The 14,758-nt window shown below is 37.6% G+C and overlaps 1 protein-coding gene and 2 long non-coding RNA genes across 8 annotated transcripts in view; 1 reads left to right on the plus strand and 2 right to left on the minus strand.

Moving 5' to 3' along the window:
* Positions 1-882: 882 nt before the first annotated feature.
* On the plus strand, positions 883-3,775 carry LOC149717824 (uncharacterized). The gene is made up of 2 exons (XR_016367851.1): positions 883-1,925; positions 1,995-3,775. It is a non-coding gene; the product is annotated as an uncharacterized LOC149717824 (long non-coding RNA).
* Positions 3,178-7,873, minus strand: LOC149717825 (uncharacterized). 2 transcript variants are annotated; one of them, XR_016367850.1, is made up of 3 exons: positions 7,120-7,873; positions 5,304-7,026; positions 3,178-5,230 (listed from the first exon to the last, which is right to left on the minus strand). It is a non-coding gene; the product is annotated as an uncharacterized LOC149717825 (long non-coding RNA). The 2 variants fall into 2 exon arrangements; XR_016367849.1 differs by having other exon boundaries at positions 3,178-7,026.
* A 2,156-nt stretch (positions 7,874-10,029) lies between these two features.
* The window catches only part of LOC149717826 (uncharacterized), a 170,521-nt gene continuing 165,792 nt past the window's right edge, over positions 10,030-14,758 (minus strand). For 3 of the 5 annotated variants that reach the window (XM_089840771.1, XM_089840774.1, XM_089840775.1), the window contains 8 exons: positions 13,670-14,040; positions 13,186-13,539; positions 12,714-13,013; positions 12,201-12,638; positions 11,629-12,114; positions 11,086-11,522; positions 10,728-11,016; positions 10,030-10,662 (listed from right to left, as the gene is read on the minus strand). In XM_089840771.1, coding sequence (XP_089696897.1) covers positions 10,763-11,016; positions 11,086-11,522; positions 11,629-12,114; positions 12,201-12,638; positions 12,714-13,013; positions 13,186-13,539; positions 13,670-14,040 — 2,640 coding nt within the window. In that variant the 3' untranslated portion in view covers positions 10,030-10,662; positions 10,728-10,762. Of the gene's footprint in view, positions 10,663-10,727; positions 11,017-11,085; positions 11,523-11,625; positions 12,115-12,200; positions 12,639-12,713; positions 13,014-13,185; positions 13,540-13,669; positions 14,041-14,758 lie in introns of those variants that run through there. The other 2 variants (XM_089840783.1, XM_089840787.1) reach the window with 2 other exon arrangements.

The raw sequence follows: 14,758 nt of genomic DNA on the forward strand, positions 1-14,758 counted from the left end.
TTAGCTTTTTCCAACTAAAAGCAAAACGCAAATAATACAAGTTCCAAGAGAAGAAAATGAATTAAGAGTTTAAAAGCGAAACTCTGCCCCGAAATAGAATGCCACGAGAGACTCGATCCGGAGTAGTTTCTTAGATGTAGGCTAAAGTAGAGTCTTTCTTTAAAACCACATAAGGATCCTATTAAGAAAATGACTCTATAAATTTCAAAGTAATTGGTTGAATTTCTTCCAAAGGACTATCAATATATATTACAGATTCAATTTTATTCTTATTCTCTTTATCTGGAAAAAGTTAATTAGGTTTATGGGCCTTCCATACGGCTCTTCTTTATATTATAAGACACGGAGAGTTTCACTAAGCTAAGAGTATGATAGTAAAATAGACGTTATAAGTCTACGCCTAATTAATTCTTCCCAGAAAGAAAAGTCTATATAACCTAACATTAAATATATTGAGCTTGAAGCAAATAGGATTTTTGTTAAAAGGAATTCGGGCTTAAACATTTCCACTTGATTATTTTTTGTAAGCAGTCCCTATTATTTAAACTAATGACTTAAAAACACGTCTAAAAAAGTAGATAAGACCGTATACCTTAGAGTGTATTAAAAATGACTCCTATTTGAGGGTCAAAAGGGATCTAACATAACTATATTTCATTATGAAACTGTTGTAGGAGGGTCATGGAGGGGTTAGAAATAGTAATTCTAAATATTAACCGGCGCATCTTGTTTTATCCAGGCTCGATGTTTGTGGGGCTGGGGGGTCAATTCTAAGCCTGCAGCGTTGATTAAGGTCTTCCGTTGCAGACAGCAAACTTATTTTTCTTTCGGTCAGGCCGAGTGTGGTGTTGCTCGGGCAGGGCGTATCAAGCAAACTAATGACTTAATCAATTAATCAAAACGCGTCTTGGATTTAACCAAGACCTACAAAGTATCGATAAGAACAAGGTTAATCACTTGACTGAATGCGCAGATATTGAAACTTTTTTTTTAATTAAAACTTACATGCTTAAGAAAGTATGTTCCATCACCCTATTCCATTGAATAAACTTACTTTACTGGTAGTAAATTTTTTCCCTCTCAATAATTTGAAAAATTTACTTATCTCGGGTTTTCGAGCACAATTCCATTCCCCGAAAACATTTTATAACTACATTTATTATCACTTTTAAGAGAGTACGTGTATGACATTGTGTCGTTAATAGGTTGCTAACATATCCCCGTTTATGCCCTGAACGCTCCATAGTGAAACCTTTTGTTAATTTTAGTGCAAATTTCAACAATGGCAGCACATTCAACATGGACGTTATGATTTTTACTCTTGGTTAAACTGACTTATGTTAATAGACCACTTCGACATGGGAAGACACGGGGGTAAAACTTTGCCTTCCATCTCGCTCGAGTGAGTCGAGTCGATGGAAAGATCATAAATAGAGCAGAGACGGCGAGGGGTCAAACCCCCCCCCCTCCCATATGTCCCGATACTAAGGATTGACATCTCTTTTTTACGTAAAAAGGGTCTATAGCAACGGTACGACAGACAATGTTCAAACGGTTCTGCCATGGCGTTTCTATGGTTCGCAAGCAGTAGGGGCGTGCATGATATTCGTAATTTTTTGATTTTCTTTGTTGTAATTGTTAACTTAAGCGTGGTCGTAGCCTGAAATTTATGACTTGGTTATTTTGAAAAATAGCCTGCGTTCACCAAGTCGCGTGATCTACGACGCTGTGGCTCGACTCTGCTACTTAGTCTGTATATCTTCAGGAACAAGGATAATGCATTAACGGTTTTTAAAGGAATATGGGATTTTTAAACTTGTCGCTGCGAATCTTCCTATAGTAAATGTTGTATTTCTAGTAGCCCCAGAGACTTCTGGTAGCACTCTTTATGCATTTGGTAGAACAGTTTTATAGAAATTGAAATGGTAGAAGATATTTATAAAATAAGATTTGTTCGAATATTTAAACTTCAATTTGGTCGAATTATTTCGTAGTTGTCCTATTTCAAGGCGAGGAATGCTCTCAAAAACAATTACTATTTGCTGACGAATACCTTAAAAAGTGATTCACACAGAATTCTCGAGCAGCTTAACGCGTAATTGAGTGGGCTATTGCCTTGGTGACGAGGCCAGCGAAAGACAAGGCATGAGAATGGCACAAGGCGTACTTCTATCAAGGGGGGTATACAACTATACATCCTCCTTGTTCGTATCGGGCGCAGCAGAAGCTAAAGCAGACTACCCCCTAATCGTTTTTTCATTGTTACGTGTAGTTACTAGTTATGAGGTATTTTTCCACACGAAAACTCTTAAAAGTGATAATAAATGTAGTTATAAAATGTTTTCGGGGAATGGAATTGTGCTCGAAAACCCGAGATAAGTAAATTTTTCAAATTATTGAGAGGGAAAAAATTTACTACCAGTAAAGTAAGTTTATTCAATGGAATAGGGTGATGGAACATACTTTCTTAAGCATGTAAGTTTTAATTAAAAAAAAAGTTTCAATATCTGCGCATTCAGTCAAGTGATTAACCTTGTTCTTATCGATACTTTGTAGGTCTTGGTTAAATCCAAGACGCGTTTTGATTAATATCTGTTACTTCGGTCTTAATTTTTATTAATTTTGCGTACATGCGGTGGTGATTAATTTATTTCAGTGCTCATTCCCGCTAGCTGCAGAAAAGGAAATAGTTTGTCATTCAATAGACTGAGAGTTATTAGCTAAGGGGACGTCACATCAATATTTTTAGTCTTAATTTAAGCTGATGAAATTCGTAGATATACGAGGGTGTGATGTCATGACAAAGATTTTAGTTCGACTATTTCTGATGAACCCAGACCAGAATATACCAGTTGCTTTCACGCTAATTTTGAACCCCATTTCCAATGTCATTGTGTCAAAAAGATCTTATTCAGAACGGATATTTCTCTTAACCTTTACACGAGATTCAACATATAGATTACCATCTTTTGTGATTAACTTTAACCTAATTTAAGAAACTAAAATAGTAATTTTTTTTGTTAAAAGTGGCATTAAATAAGACAACTAGCAATAATTTGGCAATATTTCAGGGGAAAAGAAATACAATTTTGTAGTGTTTTGGAAAAGCTGGCAATATCATAATAATTATAATATAATATAAATATAACGCGTCTTAAAAAGATTTTCTCTTCCGTATAGTGTGGTAGTTTGGCATATTTTATTTTTCGCTCTGTCCTTAAGTACAATTTTAATTGGATTTAGCCATTGGGATAGATGATAAATGATTAGCCAGCGTACTACAGGAGTCTGGCAATGGAACTGTGCTTAGATTTATCATTGAATATAGGAAATAATAGGATCAACAAATTATTTAGTAGTATTTATGAAACTAATGGTAACTATTTTACCTTTGATAAATAAAGTGAAATGAGAGTTACAGTAGTTTATTGATGACAAAAGTTAGGGTTAATAGTATTATTTATTTTATATAATAGTTAAAATATAAATTGTAATTTTTTAAAGTTATGGCTGTTCAGTAATTACTTAAAAGTCATTAAAACAATAAATTGCTTTAAGAATATTTTTGTTAAACTTTTTTTTCAAAGTTAAAACACGTATGATTATTATTTTATTGGCATGTGCTAAAGATTTATTTTAAAAACACATTTGGTTTGATAATTGCTACATTTATTTATAGGACGCAATTTGGAATTGAATTTCCCTGGTTGTTATTTGTATTCATTATAATTATTTTCCAGTAAATAAAAATTTTATTTTTCACGTTTAAAGCTAATAGTTGCGTATTTTTTAAAGGGTTTCATTCGTAACTTTATAAGGAAAATTATTTTGGACACCAGAAAGGCTTTTGAGAATAATTAGTGATAGCGTCCTAACTGTCAAAAAATAGACCTTAACAGGGAAAAGCTAGGAATAACTATAATTAATTTTAACTGAATCTAAAATGTAAGTTTCACTATGAATACATGAGAGGGATTAAAAAAATGTTCAAAGAGAGTCATACGTGAAGGTTGGATTTAAAAAGTGTGAAAAGTTCAACATTAACGTTAGAGCACCAATAATCATTTTGTTAATCTCTCAAGTGAATAATTCAATGATGAAAAAATATTTATACACATGTAATCCTAGGACTGTAAAATTGAGAATATATAATAGCCAGAAAAATAGTAAGCATGGGTTTTAATGTTAAATTATTTTAGGTATAAAAAAGGGAAGGGGGAGTTTGTTAAAATACTGCTAATATACTTAAAGATGCTTTTTAAAAAGGGTAGTGATTTGTTGGTGTAGAATCTGCAGTTTAGCTCAGAGAGTTAATGAAGCGCCTTGTATTTCGTTAGTGACATCTTCAATCCAGTTGATTTATTTTTTTTTTTCTATATTTAATACTATTGAACTAAGATGGCGTTAGTGGTTAATGTCATAAATTGGTAGCTTTTTTTACTGGTTCCATCGCGCTTGGTTTTGTTTTATTGATGTAGAGTCTGCAGTTTAGTTCACAGTTAATGAGGAGCCTTGTGTTTCACTATTGAACTAAGATGGCGTTAGTGGTTAATTTCATTAATCGGTAGCTTTTTTACTAGCTCCATCGCGCGTGATTTTGTTATGTTAATGTAGAATCTGCAATTTAGTTCAGAGAGTTAATGATGTGCCTTGTGTTTGGTAGCGACATCTCCAGTCCATTTTATTTTGTTTTGATATTTATTACTTTTGAACTCAAATAGCATTACTGCTTAACGTCATTAATTGGCAGCTTTATTTTACTAATTCCATCGAGCTTGTTTTGTTTGGCAAACGTCCGTAAAATAACGTTCATAAGGCGTTTCGATGGAAATTTAAATTGAAGTCCAAGGTGATTAGGCGGTTAATCACAGTTGGGTTTTTTAGAGTTACGAGTGAAGTACTTGAGGTTTAATCGGGTGGTGAAGGAGGGGGGATTTGGGGTATTTCACCACCCGCGGACACGGGGTAGTCAGTTCCTGTAGGGTAGGCATGCTGACAAGTCCCTTATTCCCTCAAAACTTTGTCGCCCAGAAGCTTGGCTTACAGGAGTGCGCCCAAACTCCCAACATAGTAAAGTACATAATTTTAGTAACAAACCATTGCTGTTCTAAATTTTAATAACGTTGAAGCAACTTTTGTTCAAAAAAGTTTTTTTAGCGAATTCATATCTGTTATGAACTTCTATTGTGTTGATGAACTTGAAGGCAAGGCTTGCCAAGCCGTTATATAACTATGCAGGGAAATTAAATAATTGACACGTATTATTTGGCCTTGGTACAGTTTGACGTTCTATAGACACTCACTCAACCAATACGAGGGTTATTTCTTTGAATATCTTTGGTTTTTTTAATCCAAAGTCGCTCTCATTCTTTGCACACAGTTTGCAAGATAAACAAAGATGTTACGTTGGCGAGAAATATGTGGATATCTTCTGTAGAAAGCGTGGTTTTTCATAAAGCCTTACCTAATTTAAGATTTTAATCATTTGGGTAGAATTATTAGTTCAAAATATTCCTAAATCCAATTACAGTCAAAGCTTCCTGACATTTAAAATGTAGTTTGGTCTAAAAGCTATAAGGAGGTAACAACTGGCTAGGGGGAACAGATAGTCTGACGTCACACAGCCCCTCTCTGGTTGGAATTTTTGCGAGTAGAATACTGTTTCCAACCGTTAGGGGGGATGAAACTCCAGTAAGAGATAGAAGGGTGTGACGTTTCAGGGTCAGAACTGTTAGCTCCCTATTGTCTCCGTCATGAGTTCCCATATCAGAAGGGGAAAAGAAGTATTATATTCTTCCCCATAATATTTATCAAATTATTATTAATTTATTAATTTCTTTATCAACTTGCGTTAATCATTTCCTTCCTAACATAACTAATTAAAAGATTATTAATTTCTTTATCAACTTGCGTTAATCATTTCCTTCCTAACATAACTTATTAAAAGATTATTAATTTCTTTATCAACTTGCGTAAATCATTTCCTTCCTAACATAACTAATTAAAAGATTATTAATTTCTTTATCAACTTGCGTTAATCATTTCCTTCCTAACATAACTAATTAAAAGATTATTAATTTCTTTATGAACTTGCGTAAATCATTTCCTTCCTAACATAACTAATTAAAAGATTATTAATTTCTTTATCAACTTGCGTTAATCATTTCCTTCCTAACATAACTAATTAAAAGATTATTAATTTCTTTATCAACTTGCGTTAATCATTTCCTTCCTAACATAATTAATCAAAAGATTATTAATTTCTTTATCAACTTGCGTAAATCATTTCCTTTCTAACATAATTAATCAAAAGATTATTAATTTCTTTATCAACTTGCGTTAATCATTTCCATCTATTATTATTATTATTAGTTCCAAACCATTGTTTGTTGGATGGCTCACTAATAGTGGTTTTGTTCGAAACTGAGCTTCATTCATGAAATATTACATATAACCACAATTAATATAACTTGTTAAAAGTGTGTTTGAGTTAAATTATAAATATGTAAACTATTAATTAAGAAAATAAGGTTTGCTGTCAATACTTTCCAGAAAATCACCGTTAATGGCAATAGTATTTATTGTATTTAATAGTTTAGAAGGTAAACAAACGTGTTACGTTGGTGAGGAATATGTGTTTAAATCTTCTGTAGTGAGCGTTGTTTTTCATAAAGCATTACCAAATGAAACATTTTAATCATTTAGGTAGAATACAAGGTTTTAATTAATACAATGGAACCCTGATTTGAGTAAATAAATAACGGCATTTTTAACTATCACTACTGTTACCTATGCTTACGAAATAAATAAAGCATAAATTCATAGCATAATACAAAGCAGACTTCGAAGACAGAGCATATATGAGGAAACCAGGATGGGAAATAAGATTGACGGGCCTGGTGCACTATGGATATTGTTTTGACCAAGGCTTAGAGAAATTAATTCACCATGGCTGCGCACCACGATTAGAAGCATTAAAGGGGCTGAAGCGACCAAGGCTTAGCGCAATTTCACGGGTTTCACCGCCTTAAAAAAAGTGGCAAGTTTAGAAACAGATTGTGGGACAATAGAAAGGTGGAAAATTATGAAATTAGGCTTATATTAAAACTTGAAACCTACTTTATATTATATTTAAAATCTATCCATCAGCAAATCCTCAAAAAATATGAAAATGACAACGATAAAGGACCCACTCTCAAATTTTTTCCCCTTAAAAAAATGGCGACCACAAACGGGGTATTTGTCACGGCGGCAATATTAAAGCAGTCTTATCTCACTACCGATAGGGCATTTCAACCAAAAGGCATTAAGAAAAAACAATCGGATTAATATGACGCAACTAAACGCAAAAAAAGGCCAATTTTGGTCGCGCTGCAATTTTCTAGTAAATCAGTCTATCCATGCTTAAATAACGCAGATTGGGGTAATTTTGAAAATTTAAAATTAAACATACTTAAACTTAAAATTAATCAATGAAAGCTGGAAAGCACAAATACTAAATATGAGGCTTTCATTTGAAACCGTTTTCAAATCAAACAAACGTATAGTTATTTCATGACGGCTTCCACAAAAAGGCTATCTGTTAAATTTTTCCCATGTTATTTCTATGGAAAATTTCATGATTTTCATCAAAATATCGTAAAATTTTTATGGAAATGAAAACCACCCTTAGCAACTTTATTTTTTATAAGAAAAACTAATGGATGGATCTTTTTGAAATTTTAACCACATATTTAGGTCCCGAATTGTAGTTCTGTGGAATTTTTTCAAAGCAGTTAATACGATACAAAAAAAGTTATAACCAATCAAAAAACCATCCTTATACATTAAAGTCGGTATGAGGTCTTATCTAAGAGAGCTATCGCTCTCCTAGAATAATCTTCCTCGATGGTTTCTTAAGCCTGATGCCAAAACTCCCTCTCCCTCCATCCTCCTAGCCTTATCTTTCCAGTCTTCCTCCTCTATCGGATTTACCCACTGGAAATTTTGACCGATTTCTATAAGACGTTAGGTCTTATAAATGCCCGCTCAGTATATCACAAAGTAACTATAAGTCTTTAATTTTATCGGTTCTAGGCTTACTTATCAACAAAATTATCATCAGCATCCGACTCACTCGTAAAACCCAAGTTAATATTGGCCAATCATCATCTCATCTCAAAGCAAACTGTACAGCAACGTTTATAAACAAGAAGTTGGTCGCGCACGTTAATGTTTATCTTTTCCAACATATTCAATTTAACTTTGAATTATTCTACTTTATCTCTATGGAGTTTTGTATTTAATATCCTTACGCCGTTATTTAAGGTAAAATACGACGGGTATAGTTAGCTTTAAGGCGTTAAAATTTGATGTTTTTAAAGAATTAGCGTTTTAAAAAGTATAAGTAGGAGTGTGAGGGGAATTCGGTTCGGGCTGGCCAAGTGGGAGTTATGTCTGGGTGATAAAGGTTTCGGCTGGACGGTTAAGGAGGTAACCATAGCAACAGCATCGTTCTCGGCCATTAACCGCCACCATAAAGAGCCACGTCGTTTTACCCCTCACCCTACCCTACCGTTCCTTCCTTCTTCTCTACCTTTAACACGAGGCAAACCACCCCCTTAAGTCCCTCTATCAGGGGTGAGAAAGGTGCCTGTTTACTCTGGTATTATGTAACTAGCGCGTGAAAAGAGCCCGCGTTGACATTTTGCGCCGCCGCTCGTAATTAATACCATCGTCCGACATCTACCACCCCCCCGAGCTATAAAGACTACCGATCTTTTATACGTATATGGAAACCTTTATAAACCATTCGTATACTTGACCTCCCACCTCATTTTCCCACCATTCTTTCTTTAGGTTTGAACTTTGATCACTTGTATAGGTTGGCTGATGCCAGCCAGGAGTACCCTCTCAGAGGGTATTCAGTTTATATTTTAGGGGTGTAATAGGCACCAACTATAGGCTTACGTTTTTGAACGATATTCGCGCCTTTTACACTACGATGTAGAATTCTCACGTAATTACTTTTTAATAAACTCATCTCAGTGTTCACCTTTGTGTCGTAATCCGTGCCACGTGGTTCAATTTCACAGTTAACGATCCCCATGAACTTTAATTTCACAAATCCGACTCCGAATCTAAGGCAAACGGAAACTACTTCCGAAAGAAGTAAGAACTAAAAATATTAATTGAAAAATATTTTCGACCCCCTTCGCGTACTGAATATTTTTATTATTAAGTTCCGTTTTCCCGTAGGGAGATAAGAAACCAGCCAAGGGCTGCTACGAATTTTAAAGTTTTCTTTTTTTTTCGTAGCAGCTAGTAGCCTCGACTGTAGAAAACTCTAAAAAAATAAAATTGGGGTAGCTAGAGAAACATTTTCTAGTCGGATAACCTCATGAATATGAACGACCCGCAACGGAGTCCGAGAGGAGTGTTTTTTTTCCGCTCTCTTCGTTTTCCCTCCAAGTCTCATTGGGAGATGGCTGGCTCGCGCGCGCAAAAGGGTAATAGGTTACGATAGCGTTACGTCACGGTATACAGTCCTCTTGATACGAGGCCCCTTTATTAAAGGATATTTTGTCAAACAAAAGTGAAGCGGAAAAAAATAACCCTATTTAATATTCTAGGCGCGCGATGACTTTTTCTTAACGTTGTTCGCCAAGAGGGGTTGTTCGCGTCTTTCCTTTGAAAAATACATTTTAGACGAGATGCTACGCTATTTCTTTAAGATAACTCAGTCTTGAGCGAGAGCGCCTTTTTTTAGTCTATTAAAATGTAATGTTTGGTTTTGCCTTTTAGTATGTGAGGCCTATTTTTTAGTCTAAATATTAGAGGTGTTATAAAATTTTATAACACCTACCCGGACGTTCAAGTAAATATAGGCCTACGGACAAAACTTTAATTGAAGCTTTAGACGAAAATAAAAATAGTACTACTCACTCCTTTGATGAACACATTTGTAGACGTTTCGTTCTCTCCCCATGTATTTTTTACCTGATTAGCGACGAGTTCCTAGCGGCACACATGCTATGGAAGGAGTAAACATTTTTTAGCATTAATTTTTTTAATTTTTGTTTTTTCTTCTGGTTTTTTTTTTTTGTACAATTGTCACGATTTCTTGTTGGTTTTTATAGTAATATACATACAGTAGGTCTTTTTGTAGATTATGTCTTGCCTTGAATAGTTTTCATCTATTATAAATAATTTTTTTTACTGTCTTTAACTAAATGAAACTTTTGGAGTTGAACCAATTTGATTGAATAATTATTCTATTATCCTGGCTTTAAATTACAGTAATTTTCCTTCGAAACTAACCAATTCGAATCTTTTCTTGAGGAACTATTTTCTCTTGATACTTTTTTCTCGGGATCTCAAATCATTTATCAACCAAATAAATTACTACTTACAAAACTGTAAAATTCTGATCGTAATAAAATTAAAAGTTTTCTTCTTTTTCTCGAAGACTAGAATCCCGTCTTTGGCTTCTTACGATTTGCGGTTTAAAAACAGAGAGCTTTCAGGATGGCGGTAAAAAATAATCTTCGAGAGATAATTAAAAGGGGGTTAGCCATATTTTCTGACGTAACAGTCAAAATTGCGTCGAAATTTATATATATATATATATTGAGCCGACGAACGTTGCGGTTGTCTTTCGGTGGACAAACCATCTGGCCAAGGCTTAAATACAAGGCACAAGTTAGGCCAAGTGCCATAACGAAGGCGCCAAGTACCATCATACTTACACAATTATCAATGTCGAGGGCATCGTGTCATTTGGTCAATAAAAGTCCAACAGTCGACAGCACAGTAATCCCGTACAACAGACATCGTCCTCCGATGTTCTCAACCTGCCATTCCCCCAATGTTGTTGGATGTGATGATGGTGTCGTCCGGAGCGTCCGTTTGCCGTGGCTCGCGGTTGGTCAATGAAGGCACTGGCAGCGCCGTTGCCCGACGCCCCCGGACTGCGTTGTTGCCCGTTTCCATTTGGAACTCTGGCGGGAGCCGATCGGCTCCGTTTAGTCGAACCTCCTGATACACGTACGAGGACTAACCGGTTAAGTTTCTGTTACGTAAGAATTGTTACTCCGGTTGACTGACCTTGAGATTTCTTGCGTTTCCCTTTGCGACCTCTTCCTTCGGCCGTTAGGTCCTCGCATTCAGATTCCTGACTGGATGACGAGAGAGGTGTTCCTTCGCTGTCTCTAAGAATGCTCTCGTATCCCGAGCTAGTTCCTGAGCATTGCTGACCTTTCATGCCCTTCATCAAGGGTTCTTTGCCGTCACGAAGGTCCCCGCTATTAACGCTGCTATCGCTGCCGTGTCCACTACTGGAATGGTGGGTCAAACGAGCCTTGGTGATCAAAGAATAAGGCGATGGCAAACCGGAAGACGACGAGGCCGCTGTTCCTGATCTTTTTCGAACCGAGGGATCCCCCACTATCAAGGGCGTCTTGGCGTGAGGTTGTTCTTCGCTTTCGCGCTCTTCCCCAAGTGTTTCTTTCTCGTCACAGGAAGTTACGGGCGATGAAGAGCTTCTAAAAATTAAGCAACTTCCGTTAACCACCGAAATGAGAAGAGATTTATATCCTAATGGTCCAAAGGGAAGAAAAAACAAAAATGGATAACGATTTAAAACACTACCTGGCTAGTATCTTCGACTTTTGAGCCTTCTTGTGTTCCTTTGTCTCGCCGTTAGTTCCTGAACAACAGTTTCCATTCTGTCCACAACCGGAACTATTAAGAGCGGCGGCAGCAGCCTGAGCGGCTTTCCGCTGTTGTTTATCGATCTTTGGCGAATGCTTATTTGAACCGTTGGAAGGTATTGTGGACTGTTTGTTCTTGGAAGAACGACCCCCAATGGCTTTCATGGAGTTGCAGCACATAGTAGGGACTCCCGTTGAACTACTTGTAGGACTTCCTCGAGTGGGAATCCAGGCTGGACTGCAAGCTCCGTAAGGAGTCCCAACCACGTGCTGTTGTCTGCTGGGAGACGCGTTTGGCGTTGACCTGGAACTCATTTTGGGACTGCTTTTAGGCGATTTATGGTGTTTCGAAGAGGAGCTTTCTTTCGACTTGCTAGTCTTCTCAGAATTTATAGTCGTCCCGCTACCACTACGCCCTAGAAGCCTAACAGATCACCAAAATACATTTAAACAATGCAACCTTACGTATAAATCTCAGTTTATTTCACGGAAACTTTCACAGTAACCTACCTTGATAGCCTGGACATTTTGGCAGTTGGTGATTGGCCAGGTGTTAAAATTGGCAGAGTTTGCTTCTCGTACTGAAACGGTGTTCCATATTCCATTTGGTAGGTGATAGAAGCCGCTGGCTCTTGTAACGTTGGTTTCTCATCAGCCTCGACGGAACAGGCCCCACTTCCCGGTGACCTTTGAGACTTGCTGGAAGGCGAGTTGACCATTCTCACCACCGAACTGGGACTGTTTACTTGTTGTACCGTTGTAGGCGGACTGATTTGGGTGATGGACGGATGTTTGTTCAAGTGAGGGTTAGAGGCCCCGTCCGGATGACGCAAGGACGTGATGTAGCTCCTCCTCTTCCTCTCGTCCAAGGAGTTTCGTTTATTTCCGTTTCCGACGCTGACGTCACTTACTTCCCCTCCCGTATCGGAAACGTTTCCAGAAAGATTCCTAAGCAGTTATGGAATTTGTGAGATGGCGAATATGAATTTCGCGCTGATGGTCGGTGCTCGTTAAGAAGCGTACCTGCAAGAACCTACAGTTTTTAATTTCTCCGTCGTCGGTAGGACGGGGGCGACGGACACGGAAGACCTCTGATAGGCGGCGTTCTCGATCTTCGGGACAGCGTAGCGACTAGGGCTGGGTGCCGTGACAACTTGTCGCTTCGTAGCCGAAGGGATGCGAGAAGCCGAGTTGAGTAAGGACGTAGATGGAGATTTAGCTTGAAGCGCTTGTTCCAAAAACGACGTCGTGTTATACAGTTTGTTATAAAAGGCTTCTAGCTTTAAGCCGTTCATGGGTTTGATGTTAAATTTATAGTCGCACCTTGAAACGTTAGTAAAGCGGAGACTAGATTTAGAATTAAGACGGCCAAAAACAGATAGACAAACAGACAGAATAAGAAAAGAAGGCCTTGAGCCTCTGACAATGAAATCCGATCAACAGGGTTGTCAATTGCCAGAAACCAGTAGCGTTTTTAAAAATTACGAAACCTAACCTATCGAAATCTAGTTCGGCGGGTTCGCTATGTATGCTCGTGACATCCTCAACCATTTCGTCTAAGCTCGAATCCCTGCTGCCAAAGAGCATGTCGGACATGGTTAATCTCGCGGTTCTAGATGGAAGCCCGGTACTGTTCAGTTTGGGAGTAGAACTAGTTTTGGAGAAGGTGATATCGTCGCTGGCCCTGTCTGAGAACTTTGTTCCTTCAGCGGCGGCAAGAGAAATTTCGCGCAACCTGGCGATTCGCTCCAGTTTCTGAGAAAATAATTCGCTTCGGAAACTGGAATGAACGCTCGAAGTTTCATCTGGGTCTGTTAAGCGAATGGCAGCGGCGAAGGAAGCCGGGTCCCTGAACAAGGAGTATACGCAAACATGAGAGATATTAAAGTACGCTAAACATTATCTAATGCAAATTTAATTATTTCCACCGCTTACGTGAGATTTGTTGGTTTGTAAACAATAATGAATTAACATCTAACCTTAACTTTGAGACGTAAGTTGGTCCCCTGACGTAATCTCTCCAAGAACGTGGCGTGTCGTCGGGGACACTCATGGTCTCCAAATCGACGCTGACGGATCTTGAATCGGTAAACGACGAGGCCAAATTAAGTCCTTCCCGACTGAGTATCCTCAAAGGGTGTTCGTCGCTCCCTTCTAAACTTTCTTGATCCACTTCCGGTAGGGGATTCTCAGAGGCGTCATCCAACATCCAACAGGCGGCCATGATGTCTTCCTCGTTCACTTGCAGGCACGAGTCCGTCATTTGGACGGGTTCCTCGGGATCCATCACTTCGATCGTCTCCGGGGGCTGTTCCTCGTCGTCATCACTCTCCGCGTACTCTAATATGACCTGTATAAAGACAACCCACCAAACACCGTCTCGTTATTCATTATCATTTCGAGTTGTATAAACAAGAACATATATCAAAGATTAAATAAATTATTCATCCGGTTTCCAGGAAAACTATTCGTGTCAATTTACATTTAGAGGGGACTACGGATTACAAGTTAATTGGAAATATATGGGAAAGAGAGAGCCGGAGCGTTTTACTTCTGGTTATTTACTTCTGATTATATTAAGAAGACGATCTAAAGGTAGCAGCGGGGGCCATTGAGATTGAGTTTATATTTAGTTTCCGGGGAAATAGGGGCGGTACGAATAAAGTAGAAAAAGAAGCGGCGAAGAAAGGTCATCCATCATTTTGTCTCTATATGGCCGCCTTGCTGGTAGCTCGAGTTGACAGTCAGTCTCGATAATGAAGCGATGCATTATTTATACGCTAAGGTCAGGCGACAAATCAGTCTCCCGAGAGTCGATCCCAACTTGATTTATCCACCACCTAGACAGCCATGACTACGACTATACGCTCATCCATTTACCAAACTTACCAAGAACCCTTCCCTAACGACGTTACAACTAACTGCTACTAAAAGGTCTAAGTATCATAAACATCCTACAGAGTCTCGTCTTTAATAATAAAATTGTTTAACATCTACGAGTGACTTAATTGGATCAAATATTTTAAAGCGATCACACTGGGGTGGAAAGTTGGATTGAACATAAAAAA

This window comes from Phalangium opilio, unplaced genomic scaffold (genome assembly GCF_054372755.1).
Source record: "Phalangium opilio isolate 3A_F unplaced genomic scaffold, DU_Popi_V2 ptg000003l_1, whole genome shotgun sequence".
In the NCBI taxonomy this organism is placed as follows: Eukaryota; Metazoa; Arthropoda; class Arachnida; order Opiliones; family Phalangiidae; genus Phalangium; species Phalangium opilio.